This window comes from Ylistrum balloti, unplaced genomic scaffold, assembly GCF_031769215.1.
Source record: "Ylistrum balloti isolate Yb309-2 unplaced genomic scaffold, AGI_CSIRO_Ybal_v1 Utg369640, whole genome shotgun sequence".
In the NCBI taxonomy this organism is placed as follows: domain Eukaryota; kingdom Metazoa; phylum Mollusca; class Bivalvia; order Pectinida; family Pectinidae; genus Ylistrum; species Ylistrum balloti.
Window position 1 is genome coordinate 1,899,453 of NW_026781901.1, and position 18,347 is coordinate 1,917,799.

Genomic DNA, 18,347 nt, shown 5'->3' on the forward strand with positions numbered 1-18,347 from the left:
TTCCGCACGTTGACTTTTAAATGAATAGTATAGCGATAGCGCGCCCATTTTTATTAGATATCTACTGTGTACTCTGCATTAGACCATACGACTTCTACACATTGGTAGGAAAGGCAGCACACAAGGTGAACTTGATTTATAATGGATGATGAGTCTAATTCCTGGCAGCACAGGTGCGAACGCTACTTTAACTCAATATCAGAATCCGATGAAAGGAGAGGAGGATATAAACGGTCACAAGAGGGAGCAAACATGGAATGGAAACATCTAACAGGATTCACAAATGAAGCAAAGAAACGATCGTCTGCCTTTTCCCGCGCAAAGCGATGGATGAGACAGTTAGACATTCATGGTTGCAGTCGAATAGGATATGCTTCTGTCCTAGAGAGCGTGATTTGGATGATTATTGCTATTTTAGCATTCGGTGCCTTGACATATGTTGTGTATTTATATGCAGTGATTTATCTCAAATCAACACAGTTCAAAACCTTGTCATACAAAATTCCGCCGTTTTCATCTTCATCTCCAAATATCACAATATGCAATAGCAATATACTACGAAAATCAGCATTACTAAGATCTCAGAACCGTTTTCAAAGTTTGTTAAACGTTTCCGCAAAGACAAATAAAATATTGCAACAGCGACAACAAACTCTGACAGCAAAGGAGCTTTTAGAAAGGTCAAGTTTACATGGCGAGTTGACGAAACTTCTGCCGCAAGATGAACTAGCATCTCTTTACAGTGAGCTGGAGGAGGAGTATTTACCATATTCTTACATGTCCTCACCAAGTGATTACGGATCGTTGTATCTCTGGGGTATACAAGAAGGCGTGGAGATTCTCAGAGAGGTGGTAACTCCGACCAAATCTGAGTTACTGACGTATGGCCATCGGAAAGATATGCTCATTGTTCATTGCTGGGCTGATGGAAAAAACTGTAACAAAAACAGGTAAGCTGGAAAATACCTATCACGCGACTGGTAAATGATATGTCCTTGTTTGTTCTTTTACAAAATACCAATACTGTCATGCATGCATTAATTGTACTTTCGATCGTTAGCAAAAGGATATATTGTTATGATCCAAAATTTAATATTCGAGAAGCAATTTTAGTTTTAAAAGCGTGTTTGATACAAGATTTGAATGTTTACACATTTATTTGATGACAACAATATCTTTTAGTTTAACATACACACGTCGCTTTAAAAATAGCATGTTATGTAGATAGATTTGATTTTAATATACAACACAAGCAAGTAGGGAAAATTGTTCGCCAAGTTGTATTCGTTTTTTTTCAATTACCAGATATTAACAACATCGAAGCTTTACCAAGTTACAATGTAGGAATGATATTAAATAGCTTGCTACAAATATCAAGGTATTCGTACTTGCAACACAGGCTTTCTAAAAATGCAGGTTGATGAAAATTAGGGAAAGATTTGATCAAGAAATACTGTGTCTCCTTGAACATTATCGTATTCAAACTACGCCTAGTAGTTTGTCTGTTATTTTAGAACGTGGAATTATATGAATTGACCTAGGTTAACCGAGCTGATGCTGCCGATGAAGCAGAAGACGTTTACCCTTTCGGAACGTTTGGTCTTGTGTCATTCGTGTTTTTATATTTCACACTATCGATTTTATGTGTGAATCATGCTATTGTTGATATTGGTTATGATAAGTTTGCCTGTAATTTTGATGTGTGAGGTTTAGTGTCTTTTGTGGATATTTTGAGATTGCTGGATAATGAATGTGGGCATAGTGGATTTTAAACCCTAATGCTGCACGTGCATGTGGATTACATATGAATAGTGGATGATTCAGAATAAACATTTAATCATCCCATATTAAAACTTGAAGAAATTTCGTCAGTTGTGGGTCGGCGCAACTGCTCATTCATATTTAAACCTATGTTTCTACATATTTTGATCTGCGTTTACGATTCACACACCTCGGCGGCTAACATCACTGTACTGAAAAGGCTTAAAATGACGAAATAGGATTTTGAGAGATGCAGGTTGATAAAGATTATAGGGAGTTTTACGGTCGTCATATTTGTGCTTCTCATTTTGGAACTTGACATTATTTCACCAAACAAATTTTTCATGGGTCACTGTATAAATATTTCTGTTAGCTATGTTTTGTCCAGATTTCATCAAATTTGAGTTTGAATTAAGATTCTCTTGGTATGTTGGTAACTCTTTGTTGGTTTTGTTGGTAATCTGACAGAAACAAGGTGTTAGATTTAAGTATAATGAAAACAATCACAGATTAATAAAGATCTGGTACAGACTTTATTGTAATGCTTTTGGCACTTCAAACATAGGGTCAATAACTCTACATTGTTTTCTGTTTCATATATTGAGGATGTGCCAAACAATGCGCCAAGCTCTTGAAATTAAAGCTAAAATATATATGTCTTCTAATGAACAGTATCATTATATATCAAACTTGGTTGATATTGTGATCGGCAGTATTTCATAAAGGTCGACACATTCCATTCCGTCGACTGTAACACCATATTTATGCGGTTTGGCACATTAACACGTTTTTTTCAATATTAATCGTATTAAATTTCTACACAACGATTAAAATGTTTGAAATAATTAACATTCAGCTGTAAAAACGTGCACTCCTTAATGACGAGAGTACCATGTCACTTTAAACATTCCTAACGTGATTTAAGCTTCGCCCTATGTATACCTTAAAAATTACTGACTAGATTAACCTATATTGATTTGAAGTGATATTTGTTTATAAATACTGCGTCTGTGTTATGGTCTCTTATGAAGCATCAGATTATCAACCAGTCTAATTGTTGAATAGTTACATTTAACCTACAAGTCCTCGAGAAAAAAGTTTATAAGTTTTTTATAACCTTTTCAACATTTGTTTATCTTATATGGCGAATATTCAAAACAGGCACACGGCAGCTGTCAGCCTAAAGTTACAGTCTAGTTACTGTATTGACCACGATCGGTCGCTGGAAAGATTGTCCGAATTATCAGGATTGTCTTAGTGAACATAAGATATACAGAATAGGACCGATACTATTGCGCTGTTTTCAATTTATTGTCATTCAATTGATTAGCGGGTTTTTTTCCAAATGTCTTGCAAAATGCTTTACCAACAGGATGTATATATTTTCCACCTATTCCGGCGTGAGTACATATTTCATACGTACAAGTCATTGAAAACATATCTTCTTAATGACAATACGTTAAAACCAAAACTATATTTTGCTGAAAAGACCTGGATAAAATCGATATATGTCAACAGAATTTCAGAATTCCAATTAAGAAACGATGGTAAAAATTGAAGATTTTTTTTTTAATATTAAGACCAGGTGTTTCGGAAGGGTAAACGCCTTCTGCTTCATTGACAAGCCTTGCCACGTGAATCGTTGTAAGCAAAACTTAAAAGCGGTTTACAAGAACGGAAATACATATGTACCAGGCATCCTATCAGAAAATCAACCATATCTCACTTTGTATATTGCACTTAACATTTTATCGATACCAAACTAAATGCATGAAGACTTGCAAAATTCTTTATGATTTTTCGTTTATCAATCATAATGTTCTGTCTGTCATGATTTTCTCTGTATCTAAAGAGTATATATGTATATATATATAATAAATGCGACTTTGAGAGAGGTCTATCGTTATAGTATCACATGTCTTACCGAGACAGTTTCAGATTAATGTAAACCATTATCTGGTAATTCCTACTAAAACGGGAGCTTTACCGGTAATTAGCGCTAGAATGTGTGTCATTAAGGTGGGTATTTAACAGATAATAGGTGGCCAGATCGACATGATAAACGTAACCAAGGTCATGTTGTAAGTACTTGGTCAGTCTAAATCTGTCAGGTCGACCAATTATAGTTATTTTAATCCTTGATTAAACTAGACCGTGATAATGTTTTAAATATCACCAATGTCCTTCGATTTCTCTAAAATATCTCATACATTATTTCATATGTAAAACAACATATGACATTGTAAGTAAGGAATTTACTTGTAAACATTGTAAGTTGAATAAGACAGACGTTGCTAAGCACACATGTAATGTATTATGTGTGAATACAACACAGGAAGCTAGACTTTCCCAACATGTTTAAGGACACCTACAAATAAATGGTGGGCATTGAACAGGACGACACAATAGGACGTGACTACTTACACAATAACATAATTCAGGTTTTACATTTCTCCACGGAATCACACATAATGGTACATTGTTGTTCATGCCGATGATTCGACAAATTTCAGAAAAGAGAGGCGATTTAAATTAATCAGGATAGAAAAGACATGTATGCTAAGTAAATTTTTAAATTTTAGAAGTAGACCTTAATATTAAGTTTTAAAAAGAGTATGGTTTTTGATGATATAGCCACAACAATAAAACCGAGTTTGATCTAAGTGAAGGGCACAATTATCACCAAACGGTGGCGTGAGAGAGCACCAAGTCGTACAGTAGGCAGTAATAGACATCTTATAACATCATTGTCTGCATATAAAGAATGGGTTAAGCAGAAAACTAGTCCACGAACCTTCCTGTCTACACTGACAGGATTACATCTAATATCCATTTGTGTAATTATCCATTTATTTATTTAAAAACAGTAAGTCGCACGACGCGTTGACACTGAGCTGCAATTGTCTCACTCAGATTCTGTGTCGTTCATCTCCTACAAAAATGTATCACTGTCTGCCTGTACCAATGTATGTTATACCACGCCAGGGTTCCAATATCTTCCACTAACTCACCCTTTATTACAGCCACAATACAACTGAAAGAATAAAATATTACTTTACATTTGCCCTCTGCACAGCCCTAGAAATGATTACTGTGTCATCATAATATGATTTATCATTGTCATCGTATGAATCGTACTTACTGTCCACTTAACATTACAAATCGTAATATAATCACTCTGTTATTGACTTAGACCATAATAACAATGTACTAGATTTGCCTGTTTTATAGGCGTTTTGAATCATTAAACAGTATCCCAGGCTAGTTATATCACATTATCACTGTCACCTTCCAAACGAATTCACAACGGAAGATCCGTGGATTTTTCTCATTTAGACAAATATCTTAGTAGTCGGTTGGCAGTACAACCAAATTGAAGTTAAATAAATGAATTGTGAATTATTTGTCTAAAAAGTTATAGAATAATTTAAACTATAATTGTACATGTAAATGAATATTCTTCGAAACATCCCAAATTTAATTGGATTAAGTTTAGAGTTGATGAAATCACAAAAGAGCGACTTTTCTTTATATCATAGCACCCAAGTGGACAAAATATTTCCCGTAATTGAAAAATCAAAATCACGATTAAATAAGAAACCCCCCGCAACCGCAACTGATTTCAACACCTGGCCATCTTTTACCCAGATGGATACAAAAAGTCACGGATCAATCGATAATGGTATACCTAATTTACCTATCGGGCTCGTGCTTAGTGCACCCATGTGGTTTAATGACGTATTTAGCTTTATCGAAGGCTTATGCATACGGAAAGTCATAATCACTTTAAAGAACATAACGGAACTGTGGAAAATTTTGTTTAAAGGTGTCATTTGATGATCAACTGGTGCTTCCTTTATTATGATTACGGTCAATATTCAGCTACATGTATTGATGAACTAGTGAAGGACTACAGATCTGATGTAATTGATAAACAATGAAGGAGTAATTACACGGATGAAGACTGTAATAACTAGCACCAAAGAATTCTGAATTACATTTCGATATTTGCGATACGAATATTTCTTTTAGTTTACACGTGTATTTATTTCTTTCATACCAATTATTAATTATTTTGTCTGGGCTCAAAGGAAATAATTTCAGCAGGACCAGCAGAATTTGTTAGGGAACCACATCCACATCATATTCTAAATCTTAAAGAATAACAGATAAAGGCTATATGCAAGTGAAAATTTCCATATTAGAGGGGTGAATAAACATAAAAATAAAACAATACATTGATTAGGTTTCCTCCTCATGCAAGTAAACAAAAATGGGGTTAGCGTGCATGATTTTTCAGTGACATCGCTAACCTGACTTACAGGTAACTTAATATCGTATTGTTAATTGACAAGAAAACAGCCATAACTATCCCAAATAAAAGACATAGCTAATTATGATATACCCTATAAAATACTGAAATATATAGCTAAAGCTGTCGCAAGTGTCTCTTAGTGATCCTATACATCTACATTTTTACATTATACACCTGAGACAGTCTGTTTTTCGCACACTGGCCTGCTTATAAAGGTGTGTCAGATCCAAATTTCTGTATCACAGAATCAATGTCTTTATCACTCAGTAAACAATTACACACCATCAGATATGTCTATTGTGTTTGAGTAACCGTTTAATTACAAACGTTCTTAGTTGTAGAATCTGCTTCATCCATATTTATGTTGTACATACAATGATTTATCATGTATTCTCGAACGCTTTAAGGGTATTATAGAAAGATAGATATCCAGTCACCACAATTGGTGACTGAGTATTATGAAGATTTGATATAAGAGGGGACATAAATTGGGCCTTGTATTAGTCATAGTGTTGAGCGAACCGTGACAATCAACTCTTCATTGTTTGTGTCCAAGAACAATAACGTATAATTGTCAATAATTCATACCCGGCGTCAAAAAAATCAGTAGATCATTTGTCAAAAGACCGATAAATTCTTAAATGGAGATGTGATGTTAAAAGGGTCATTTTGTGTCATCGGAATCTGATATGATATTGTTATTGATACATAAAGTATGATAATATATATTTATCTCATCAGTCAATGTATATGTATACGTATACCATCAGTCAAAATCCCAAATCGAACAACTCAACAAAAGTTTAGGGTCGGCAAAGTAAACCAGACAGGGGCGAAAATCATTTCGTAAAGAGGAATAATTCTAAATGTTAGATATGACATCTATTCTGGCTGGTTTTTATTCATTCATCCATTTTTGTTTTTTTTTTAATGCATTTATGATACAACAAATATATCAACAATCACATAAAGCACTAGATTATGATATCGGGATAAGAAAGAAGTGATGACACAGCTTGTTCCCCTATATTCTTTACGAACATGAAAATGTTAACATGTAAGAATTCAAACTTCAAATCAGTGAAAAGACGGCGAAAAATATTCCTACGGAAACTAACAAAGAGAGTAGGAGTCATTGTAAGAAAATTAATTAATAGAGACGTGGCAATCATTTTCCATTGAAACTCGAAAGAGGCTCGTTTTTACTTTGAACTGTTCACATATCTCATCTAAATTTGAGGATAATGTTAGTAATATTGTGTAATAATATATTTTCTCTTTTGAATCACAATCACTTGCATTTAATGAAACTTTTAGTTTTCTCTTACGATTACTCTTTCTACGCTCTGTGCAATATATTTGAAGTCTACAGACATGTAAAACATTAAAAAACCGAGTATATTCTTTACTTTATAATAAAATCCTGAAGTTCTGTCAACTGGCCTGTTGTTGCATTCTTATACGTAAAGGCGACCTCTAACTGATTCCAAATAAAGAAATTGTGAATCGTGTTATTGTGAATGAGTATTTTATTAATAAGGTTCTGATAAAATGGCTTGATATATATATCATTATGAGTAGATGCTAGATCAAAGAAACCGAAATGTTCCTTACGGTTGTAGAAAATGACATGAAGGAAGTTTCTATCTCTGACAGATGCGGTGGTGGCAGAATCCCTTTGCATTATTCACGAGAAAACATAACTTTTTCTTGCCAGGAACATCATACAATGGAATGAATTCTTGGTAATAAAATGATCTCATGGTCAGGCCTGAGGTCATTGTTTGTGCATGTTAACGATGCTGGTGCGTGGTTTATGGTTCATGTACATACAAAATACGCGGTTTATCTATACCAACGCCTAGAGATGTCCTACTAGACCAATACTGATCCGTCTCTAAACCATTCAACCATGACTAAGCCATTGTGGATTTGAATTATTCTACAAGCCAATATAATACATGTTGTGTCCCTATTTGCTGGCAATATATAACGACAGCGAAACATCTTTAGTTTTATTTACACATGTATCACAGAATATTCTATTGTATTTTCAGGTATTTCACTGAACACCAGGATCCAAACCTAGGAAACTGTGTGACGTTTTCAAATCCAGGCAACAATATAGGTACATACGTATGCATATATGTTCATATCTTCAGAATCATGAGACAAATATGTTCTTTACTCAAACAAGTACTACCGATTAACAAAATACAAAAGAAAGGATGTGTTGGAATATATCAGAAAGAGTAAAGGATAACTCATTTATAGCAATGTATAACAAAGCGTTTCACAAACCTTGAAAATTGTATATATATTGCCCAATGTATTGATGTCGTTTTTCATAATTGTCAATAAATGCTTGTCGAATTAAAACTTATTCTGTCCCCAGAAACCGTAACTCTGATATTAAACGCCGAGCCAGAGGAGTCAGTTGGGGAGCTGAACCCTTCTGTTGGTGTGTATGTGTATATTGGCGAGACAGACAGTGGTCAAAAAACCCTCACACTCGCTCAACCCGGCAATGCAGTCTTCATCAACATACAAAAGGTAGTGTTTGTATCGATATTTTTAACTCCAAGCTCTTGCATATTGTTACTTTTGGTTACTGACGAAGAAACACCGGTATGATGCGGTTTAATTCATTATTTGTCTCGAACGTATTGAATGTATTTATTGCCTGTGTTGAGATCTATCAGTTTGGTATAGATATTTTTTGTATTTTAGATGAAGTTATCTCTAACACAAACAGCACTTTGAACTGTTACCTACATAATTTCCTAAACTATCAAAGTACAAAAGCGACATTTTATATCATTTCAAATAGCCTAAATTGTGTGTAAACCTACACTGATGTACTATTACCCTTTGTGTTTTTATCGCTGGCACCGTCATTATTTTTATCAGTTGATCATAAGTTTATATAGGACCCTAAGACACAACTGCTCTCAATTGCTCGAAACTATACGTACTTGTGCCATCTAATCTAGTTTGATTAAGCGTTGTGATGCCGTATTGATATTTAGCTTGTGTATTGATTGTCCTTAACTTTCCGCCTTTTTTGTCTGAATATCTATTTATCAATCATGTTTGTGATCAGTTTTCATATATTTTTTTCAATACATTCTGTAACATAAAAGTCAATATTAGTTGTTTGATGTAGTGTACAATAGGATTGTGAGTAATGCCAACATATATAATTTAGAACGATTACTATGATTTCATGACGGAGAAACCATGTTTATCTTTATAGGTAGAACTTATCTCCGGTCATTGATGTTGTTTGATATGAAAATATTATTTCATTTTATTTAGAAATCCAGGATTGACCGAAGCAACGACTGCAATCATCAAGAGTTTTACTCTCAAAAGGTACAACATCTCATTTAAAATTTATATAGAGGTCAATGTATAAGTATCATTACTTTTAGAACGAAGCAATTAAGGGGGTCAAACAAAGGGAGCAGATTACATAGGATTAGCACATGCAAAACAAACGAATGGGACAGATTACATAGGATTAACACATACAAAACAAACGAATGGGACAGATTACTGTATATACACATACAAAACAAACAATTAAGACATTTTAAATAAGAGTACGACAAAAAGGTAAATAAAGAAATAACACCCAACATCGATTTAAATTATATGCTAAGCAATAGAATAGGGCATTATAGTAATTGAAACATATTGAACAAAAGCTCTGTTTAAGTAAGAGTTTATGTTGATATTGATCAAATCTCTAAACGCTCAGCTGGAAATATAACGCCCTGATTGTAACTGAGTCACCGTATCAGAATTCGATATAACCCACTAGATCACATGATAAAACAGTGGATTACGTGATATAATTGTCTTTCAAATTTGACATTCTAGTGCGATTTAAATCCTGATGGAGGAACTTCAAAATGATGTATCATACAATTTCCCATTGTTGTTCTGATCCGAGTGCTGTATTCTTGTATAATAAATCATTGTAAAGTTTAAATATTTAATGTAAAACGTCGATTTTTTTTGTGAGGCGTTGGCGCGTTTCTAGTGGCATTATTCACCAAGTATTTTTTATACTCGTTGTTTTATAGGCATGTTTGAGACGATGTGTTGATGATACGATAGCAACTTTCTGTCAGTGTCAACGCTCTTATGACGTCATGGCAACAGAACAGTGTCGCGTGGACGTCAAATTTGAGAGTAAGTTTGCTGACAACATTACAGAAATGCTTCGGTGGTCGATCGGTGCTAGAATAATGTTGTTTTTTACATAGACGACATGGATTTGATGTCTTGATCACGTGTGCATTTTCTTCGCGGTTCCTTCCACAATTTTTCCACATTGAACTGTCTCGTTGATCATCTTTATCAAAGATTTGAAACTTCAATTCTATAAAGTTGAATTTCCCATTTTAATAAAGAAATCACATGAACAGAAGTCAGTCGTCGTCATTGTAAAAGTTTCGCCTCGAAGCAAGAAGGTAGACAACATTCTGCTGTTGAAGGAATAGCATTGGCACCGACAGTACAGAAATACTAAATATTTAGATACACGCATTGAACGGATTACGTGAATTAAATGCACGTTCATGTAGGAACGCAAATAAGGCAACTTGTACGGTTTGGAATATTATTATTGTACTGTAAGTATTCGTTAGTGTGTGTTTCGGCAGATCGTGGTTCACCGTCACTAAACAACAAAGTTTGAGTAAATTACTAGCAACTTATATGTCCAGGTCTTTTAATTTTATCGAGTTTATCTTACGACCAATGGCGAACATCTTTTGTCTGTGGTCGTACGTACCTCTTTGTTTCTTCTCAGAAATTTTGTAGAAGCATTCCATGGTCAAAATTGACAAAAAATTGTGAATTATGTCGTCCCTAAATTGCTCATTTTCAATGCCGACGGTAACGACATTAAAATTCAATCTGCAACGAAGGTACATATGTGTTCATTCAATACAGATTGGCGTATATTAAGATTATTTCTATCAATTATTTTCTTAACCATGATACAATACATATATTGTGCTGTCATTATGTACATTATGTCCTGTTAATATATTGTTTCTGTCAAACATTCTCTTAACCATGATACAATACATATATCGTGTTGTCATGTACTGTTTATTCTGTCAATATATTGTTTTTCTGTCAAAGAGTCATAGTCATGATACGGATCAGGACGATAACACATAGCTACGTTTTATTATTTGATGGTTGCTTTGTGAAGTAGATTTCGGGATAACCATATTGAAGTGGCAATTAGTGAAAAAAAACAGTATAATCATTTCCATGCTGCTTAGTCACACTTTCGCCCTAAGAATAATTATGTTTCATTATCTTTCCCCAGACATCTGTGCTCGAACAGTACAGAAGCTGTATTCACTCGGCAAGTTGAGTTGTGACTGTCTTCAGAAGTGCAGGTATGACATCATGATCACTGATCTATTATCTTAAATATGAGTATTCTTTAGAGATGTTATATAACAACAGACTACATTACTGTGTTACAAAGTACAAACTTTCTTTCCAGCCAATCTTTGTACAATGTAGAGGCGTCCTCTACGTATTGGCCTTCTCCAGGGAACATCGGTTATATAGAGCAGTTTTTATACCAACAAGGACAAAACAGTTCTCATTACTTCATCAGGTAAGTATTTTGTTGTGTTAAATCGAACAATGATATAAGGTGGAATATAAAACCTATCCCTAAATCGAAAAATAGGTCACAATAATATATAATGTCGAGTAGAATCAATAAGAAATAGGTCACAGGAATATATAGGGTCGAGTAGGATCCATCAGGAAATAGGTCACAGGAATATATAGGGTCGAGTAGAATAAATCAGGAAATAGGTCACAGGAATATATAGGGTCGAGTAGGATCACTCAGGAAATAGGTCACAGGAATATATAGGGTCGAGTAGAATCACTCAGGAAATAGGTCACAGGAATATATAGGGTCGAGTAGGATCACTCAGGAAATAGGTCACAATAATATATAGGGTCGAGTAGAATAAATGAGGAAATAGGTCACAGGAATATATAGGGTCGAGTAGAATCACTCAGGAAATAGGTCACAGGAATATATAGGGTCGAGTAGGATCCATCAGGAAAGAGGTCACAGGAATATATAGGGTCGAGTAGGATCACTCAGGAAATAGGTCACAGGAATATATAGGGTCGAGTAGGATCCATCAGGAAAGAGGTCACAGGAATATATAGGGTCGAGTAGGATCAATCAGGAAAGAGGTCACAGGAATATATAGGGCCGAGTAGGATCAATCAGGAAATAGGTCAGGAATATATAGGGTCGAGTAGAATCACTCAGGAAATAGGTCACAGGAATATATAGGGTCGAGTAGGATCACTCAGGAAATAGGTCACAGGAATATATAGGGTCGAGTAGGATCAATCAGGAAATAGGTCACAGGAATATATAGGGTCGAGTAGGATCCATCAGGAAAGAGGTCACAGGAATATATAGGGTCGAGTAGAATCACTCAGGAAATAGTTCACAATAATATATAGGGTCGAGTAGGATCACTCAGGAAAAAGGTCACAGGAATATATAGGGTCAAATAAGAACACACATCATGATAAATGCATATCCTGATGTTATTTGCGGATTTTTATTGTTATAAATACATTATCTCCATACAGGAATTCCTTGACAAAAGTAACAGTAAACTTTAAGGATATGGTGGAGGAAACAGTCACAGAATCATCGCTTTCGGTAAGACCATGGTATCTGGTAACGAAGTTAACCATCTCGTTAATTGTCTTAAGGAAATCAGTTCGTTGAATAAGTGTTTATCATCAAATCCCTCTTTATATGTGATAACTATTCGTTCCCCTTCAAATTGTAAGGGAGGGGACATAACTCGAAAATAACTCGTATGATGTTCAGTCTGCTAAATGCGTATGCTTTAAAGTCCACAAGTCACAACTGAAAAGTAATCCTTGCAAGAGACGATTAAACGTTCTTTTTTTTCACTAAGTCGTCGGATACAGACAGTCAAAGTTTTACGCCTTGGCACACACCGAATGTCAAAAAATAGCGCCGTGAGAAAGATGACCTCATCATTAACTTACAATCAAGGGGGATAAGCGAGTATACTTTGACCATTTACGGGATATAGAAATTTGAAGATAAAGATATTTTCATATGTGTTGTACAAATACGTGTTATTTTTCAAAAATATACACATCAAAAATGTTACTTTAGCTTGCTTATTGACTTAAAATCAGGATTGTGAAATATCTACTGATTACTTTGATTTTGATAGAATTGATACCTTATACATTGTCTGAACTCAGTATTGTAATTTTGTTCATATTGTTGGACATTGTCTGAACTCAGTATTGTAATTTTGTTCATGTTGTTGGACATTGTCTGAACTCAGTATTGTAATTTTGTTCATGTTGTTGGACATTGTCTGAACTCAGTATTGTAATTTTGTTCATGTTGTTGGACATTGTCTGAACTCAGTATTGTAATTTTGTTCATGTTGTTGGACATTGTCTGAACTCAGTATTGTAATTTTGTTCATGTTGTTGGACATTGTCTGAACTCAGTATTGTAATTTTGTTCATGTTGTTGGACATTGTCTGAACTCAGTATTGTAATTTTGTTTATGCTACCAGCTGTTGGACCTGATTGCGAAGATTGGTGGTATATCGGCTATACTAGTAGGGATATCGGCTATCAGTATACTGGAGGTGCTGTGGTTCTTAGTACGGCTAGTAACTTACGGGTGTCGACAGATGATCAAACGGTATTTTCTTTAACATGTTTTAAGTTGTAAGATTTTTTTTATCAAAAAAACTTATTAAAATTGATCCGTATTGGCGTTTCCAGGTTTCATTGAATAACATCGTATATGGTATTAATGATGTAATTGTTTCACAGATTGTTATCTGATGATGCTTAATAAGCTATAAATATGTGTTAACACACAAACTTGATTCATACCTTAAGAGACGTCACAACAGTAATATTGACCAATATGTTCTCGTCATTATTTCTGTAACAGCTTGAAAGCTGTTACATTTAATTTGCTAAATCGTTTGTTCCAGGTCTAAGCAGAGAGATACTATTCACCGATTGGCAGAGTCTGACGTCACTTCAATCACGTGGCAGGCGTACCGTCAAAAACGACGGGAGGAAGTGAAAAACAACAACTCAGCTCTTACTACACAGGCCGTACGACGGAACAGCAGCCGGCAAAGTCGACGATCTCTACCCACAATTACAGAGGAAAACAAACACCAGAAACTTCCGAACGGCCATCTTGAGAATAATTTGTACGCACATCCATGGGAACGCACAGGCCATCGACGTGTATACAATAACTTAATCAAAGCTGACCACTCACCTGGGTCAGAGTTCCCTGTTTTTAATTCCCTGAATGAATTACGCCCTCCCCGGTGTTCCACGCCTGATAACTCTGATCATATCAACAGTCGTCTGCTTCAAATGGATGGCGGGAATGCACATCATTATCCACATCGAGGCAGGATCGTGACCCCTGCTGATGCAATCCAACGATACGGGCATTCAGCATCTAAATACATATGTAGTGAAGGCATCTATTTGTAAAAGGTTAAAGGTCATATTTGACAATGCTGTTATGTACTTAGTTTTACGTCATTGTGTGGTCTTGTTTTTTCAGACAAACCAGTTTTTAATTATTTTTCGGTCATTGAGATTTTATTGTCATGTTACATAGTTAGACATTTTATCACGTTTTGCTGTTTACAAATTATTATGAAGCCTACGGACATGTGATATATATAATGTGTACATTTTCTATGTTGAAAAATAAAAAATCTATATAATTTGAAAACATATTTTGTGGTTTCGATATAACTTACCTGATGTACCTGTGGTATTGCTGTTCCTATTTGCAGAAAGTGACATTGTCTTGCATGGAAGTATATTTATTATGTCAGTTATATACAGTTAACAGTATAATACCGGTAAGTTTTTGTTCCCGTTTAGGTTTCGCCCATGTACAGGGATGGGGGCGAAAATGTGTTACATTCATACAGTGTCTAACACGTTTATATAATTCTCAAATAAACATGAAGCGAACTGGTGTACAATGGTATAAAGGCATAAATATCCCGGTATTACAATAACTGTTTCTTACAACGTCTTCTTCGTAAGATCTTAAATACAGAGGAATTACATTCCGAATGTCTTGTGATCTTTTTAAAGAATTTAATAAGTAATGACGTCACAGATGAGGGATTAAGTTGTCTAATACATGAACAAGCGATTCGTAACCGTAATGTAACATAAGACGCTGTATTCCACTTGGTTATTGGAAATTACTGTCATTAATTCCACAGACACAAAGACGTTTGTAAGATTCGCGAAGTGTCACCCATTGCCTGTTCATTAATGGACAGCATTCAGCAACGAAGATGCTAGTATTTTAATATTCCTTTCGGAAACCACAAAAAAAGCTTCGTCAGTTACATACATCAAAACGTCAGGCCCTTTTCTGACCGAGATCCACAAGTAATCTAAATGTGTCTTTTTTTGATTCCCTGATCGGTCCATTGTATATCTTGTTTACATTATCAAGATATTGTATTACAGTTCTAAACAACAGTGACGAACGAGACAAAAATATTTTTTACACTAAGTTCGATAGCACCGTTTCTGAAATTGTATGATACGAGACTATGAAAACGTCTGTTTTGCTCTTCAGCTTTGCATCCCATCTTTCGTTTCCAAACGTCTATATGGTATGATTGAGGATGTAAACATCAGATCTCGTCCTCCCGAACATATCAAGGAAAGTTTATCACTAAGAAATGCCAACGTCAATTGAAACAATTTTTTACTCTCGTCTATTTCATTATACATTAATAAAACACTATTCGGGATATTGATGAATGGACACTGATGTTTAAAAGCTATTGTTACCAGTGTAAAAAATCTGTAACAGATAACGATATGTCGTGATACGGAAATAGGTTCATGTTATATTACATGCGTGTTAAAGACTTGTTAACAAACTATCGTTAACAACCAAACACGCACTGCTCGGCCTAATCCGGAAATAGGAGGAGAGTTTCAGCATCCTGTTAACTATACAGCACACTGTCCTGTACCGGATTTATTTAAATATGACTGATTTTAATCAGAGTTAGTACTCTCCTCTTTAAGATGAGTTGGGATTCAAGGTGTTGATGTATATAGAATACTTTGGTCATTACATTTTAAGTCATGAGTGAAAATATTCATGTAATGTGTTCAGTATTGCAGTAAGACTCCAGCATGAACTGTGATTCTAATTAACTCATTAATTATATCAACAGGTGCGTTCACTACTCGTGAGAATTAATACTATAACGGTAATACTATTACAGTATCGTGTGTATACAGAACAAACAGGGAAATCAAGCTAAACGTCCTTCGTTTTATATGTCTATTTTCAAAGAAACTATTCATTGCTCTGGAAAATGAATATATAACAAAATAAGAATGCCTTTACAATACACAGAGAGAAAATGGTATCTATGACTACCATACAGATGGAAAGTTTACACAAACCACTGTCTTTGCTTCCTTGTACCTATGTAAACCGCTGTCTTTGCTTCCTTGTACCTATGTAAACCGCTGTCTTTGCTTCCCTGTACCTATGTAAACCGCTGTCTTTGCTTCCCTGTACCTATGTAAACCGCTGTCTTTGCTTCCCTGTACCTATGTAAACCGCTGTCTTTGCTTCTCTGTACCTATGTAAACCGCTGTCTTTGCTTCCCTGTACCTATGTAAACCACGGTCTTTGCTTCCCTGTACCTATGTAAACCGCTGTCTTTGCTTCTATGTACCTATGTAAACCGCTGTCTTTGCTTCCCTGTACCTAAGTAAACCGCTGTCTCTGCTTCCCTGTACCTATGTAAACCGCGGTCTTTGCTTCTCTGTACCTATGTAAACCGCTGTCTTTGCTTCCCTGTACCTGTACCTATGTAAACCGCTGTCTTTGCTTCTCTGTACCTATGTAAACCGCTGTCTTTGCTTCCATGTACCTATGTAAACCGCTGTCCTTGCTTCTCTGTACCTATGTAAACCGCTGTCTTTGCTTCTCTGTACCTATGTAAACCGCGGTCTTTGCTTCTCTGTACCTATGTAAACCACGGTCTTTGCTTCCCTGTACCTATGTAAACCGCGGTCTTTGCTTCCCTGTACCTATGTAAACCGCTGTCTTTGCTTCTATGTACATATGTAAACCGCTGTCTTTGCTTCTATGTACCTATGTAAACCGCTGTCTTTGCTTCCCTGTACCTATGTAAACCGCTGTCTTTGCTTCCCTGTACCTATGTAAACCGCTGTCTTTGCTTCTATGTACCTATGTAAACCGCTGTCTTTGCTTCTCTGTACCTATGTAAACCTTTGCTTCCCTGTACCTATGTAAACCGCTGTCTTTGCTTCTATGTACCTATGTAAACCGCTGTCTTTGCTTCCCTGTACCTATGTAAACCGCTGTCTTTGCTTCTCTGTACCTATGTAAACCACGGTCTTTGCTTCCCTGTACCTATGTAAACCACGGTCGTTGCTTCTCTGTACCTATGTAAACCATGGTCTTTGCTTCCCTATACCTATGTAAACCGCTGTCTTTGCTTCTCTGTACCTATGTAAACCACGGTCTTTGCTTCTCTGTACTTCCGTAAAGTCCTTTCTTTGCTTCTCTATATTTCCGTAAAGCTCTGTCCTTGTTTCTCTGTACTTCCGTAAAGCTCTTTCTTTGCTTCTCTATATTTCCGTAAAGCTCTTTCCTTGCTCCTCTATATTTCCGTAAAGCTCTTTCCTTGCTTCTCTATATTTCCGTACAGCTCTCTCCTTGTTTCTCTGTACTTCCGTAAAGCTTTGTTTTGCTTCTCTATATTTCCGTAAAGCCCTGTCTTTGCTTCTCTGTACTTCCGTAAAGCTTTGTTTTGCTTCTCTATATTTCCGTAAAGCCCTGTCTTTGCTTCTCTGTACTTCCGTAAAGCTCTGTCTGAGAGATAGGAAGAATGATAAAGTATGTGTATTTGTATAGAAAATACGTCCAACAACCACTGAGGCTGTTATATGTTTTATGTCGCATGACTACACAAAGTGTACCATTCTACACAACAGTATCAAACAGCTGAGGTGGCGCTCACCAGGACCGACTGAAATCATATCAAGTTCTAATTGTAGCCCCGTAATACTTACCACAAATCATCGTTAAAATGAATAGACATGTACAATGTAAGCAGCGACGGGAAC

General features: G+C 35.6%; 1 protein-coding gene across 1 annotated transcript; it reads left to right on the forward strand.

The window, feature by feature from the left end:
- The first annotated feature begins 141 nt into the window (after positions 1-141).
- Positions 142-14,681, forward strand: LOC132554580 (amiloride-sensitive sodium channel subunit gamma-like). The gene is made up of 10 exons (XM_060218908.1): positions 142-950; positions 8,134-8,204; positions 8,472-8,629; positions 9,395-9,451; positions 10,168-10,276; positions 11,430-11,502; positions 11,613-11,729; positions 12,743-12,815; positions 13,727-13,868; positions 14,158-14,681. Exons 1-10 carry the CDS (start codon positions 142-144, stop codon positions 14,679-14,681), a joined length of 2,133 nt encoding a protein of 710 aa, XP_060074891.1.
- Positions 14,682-18,347: the final 3,666 nt, after the last annotated feature.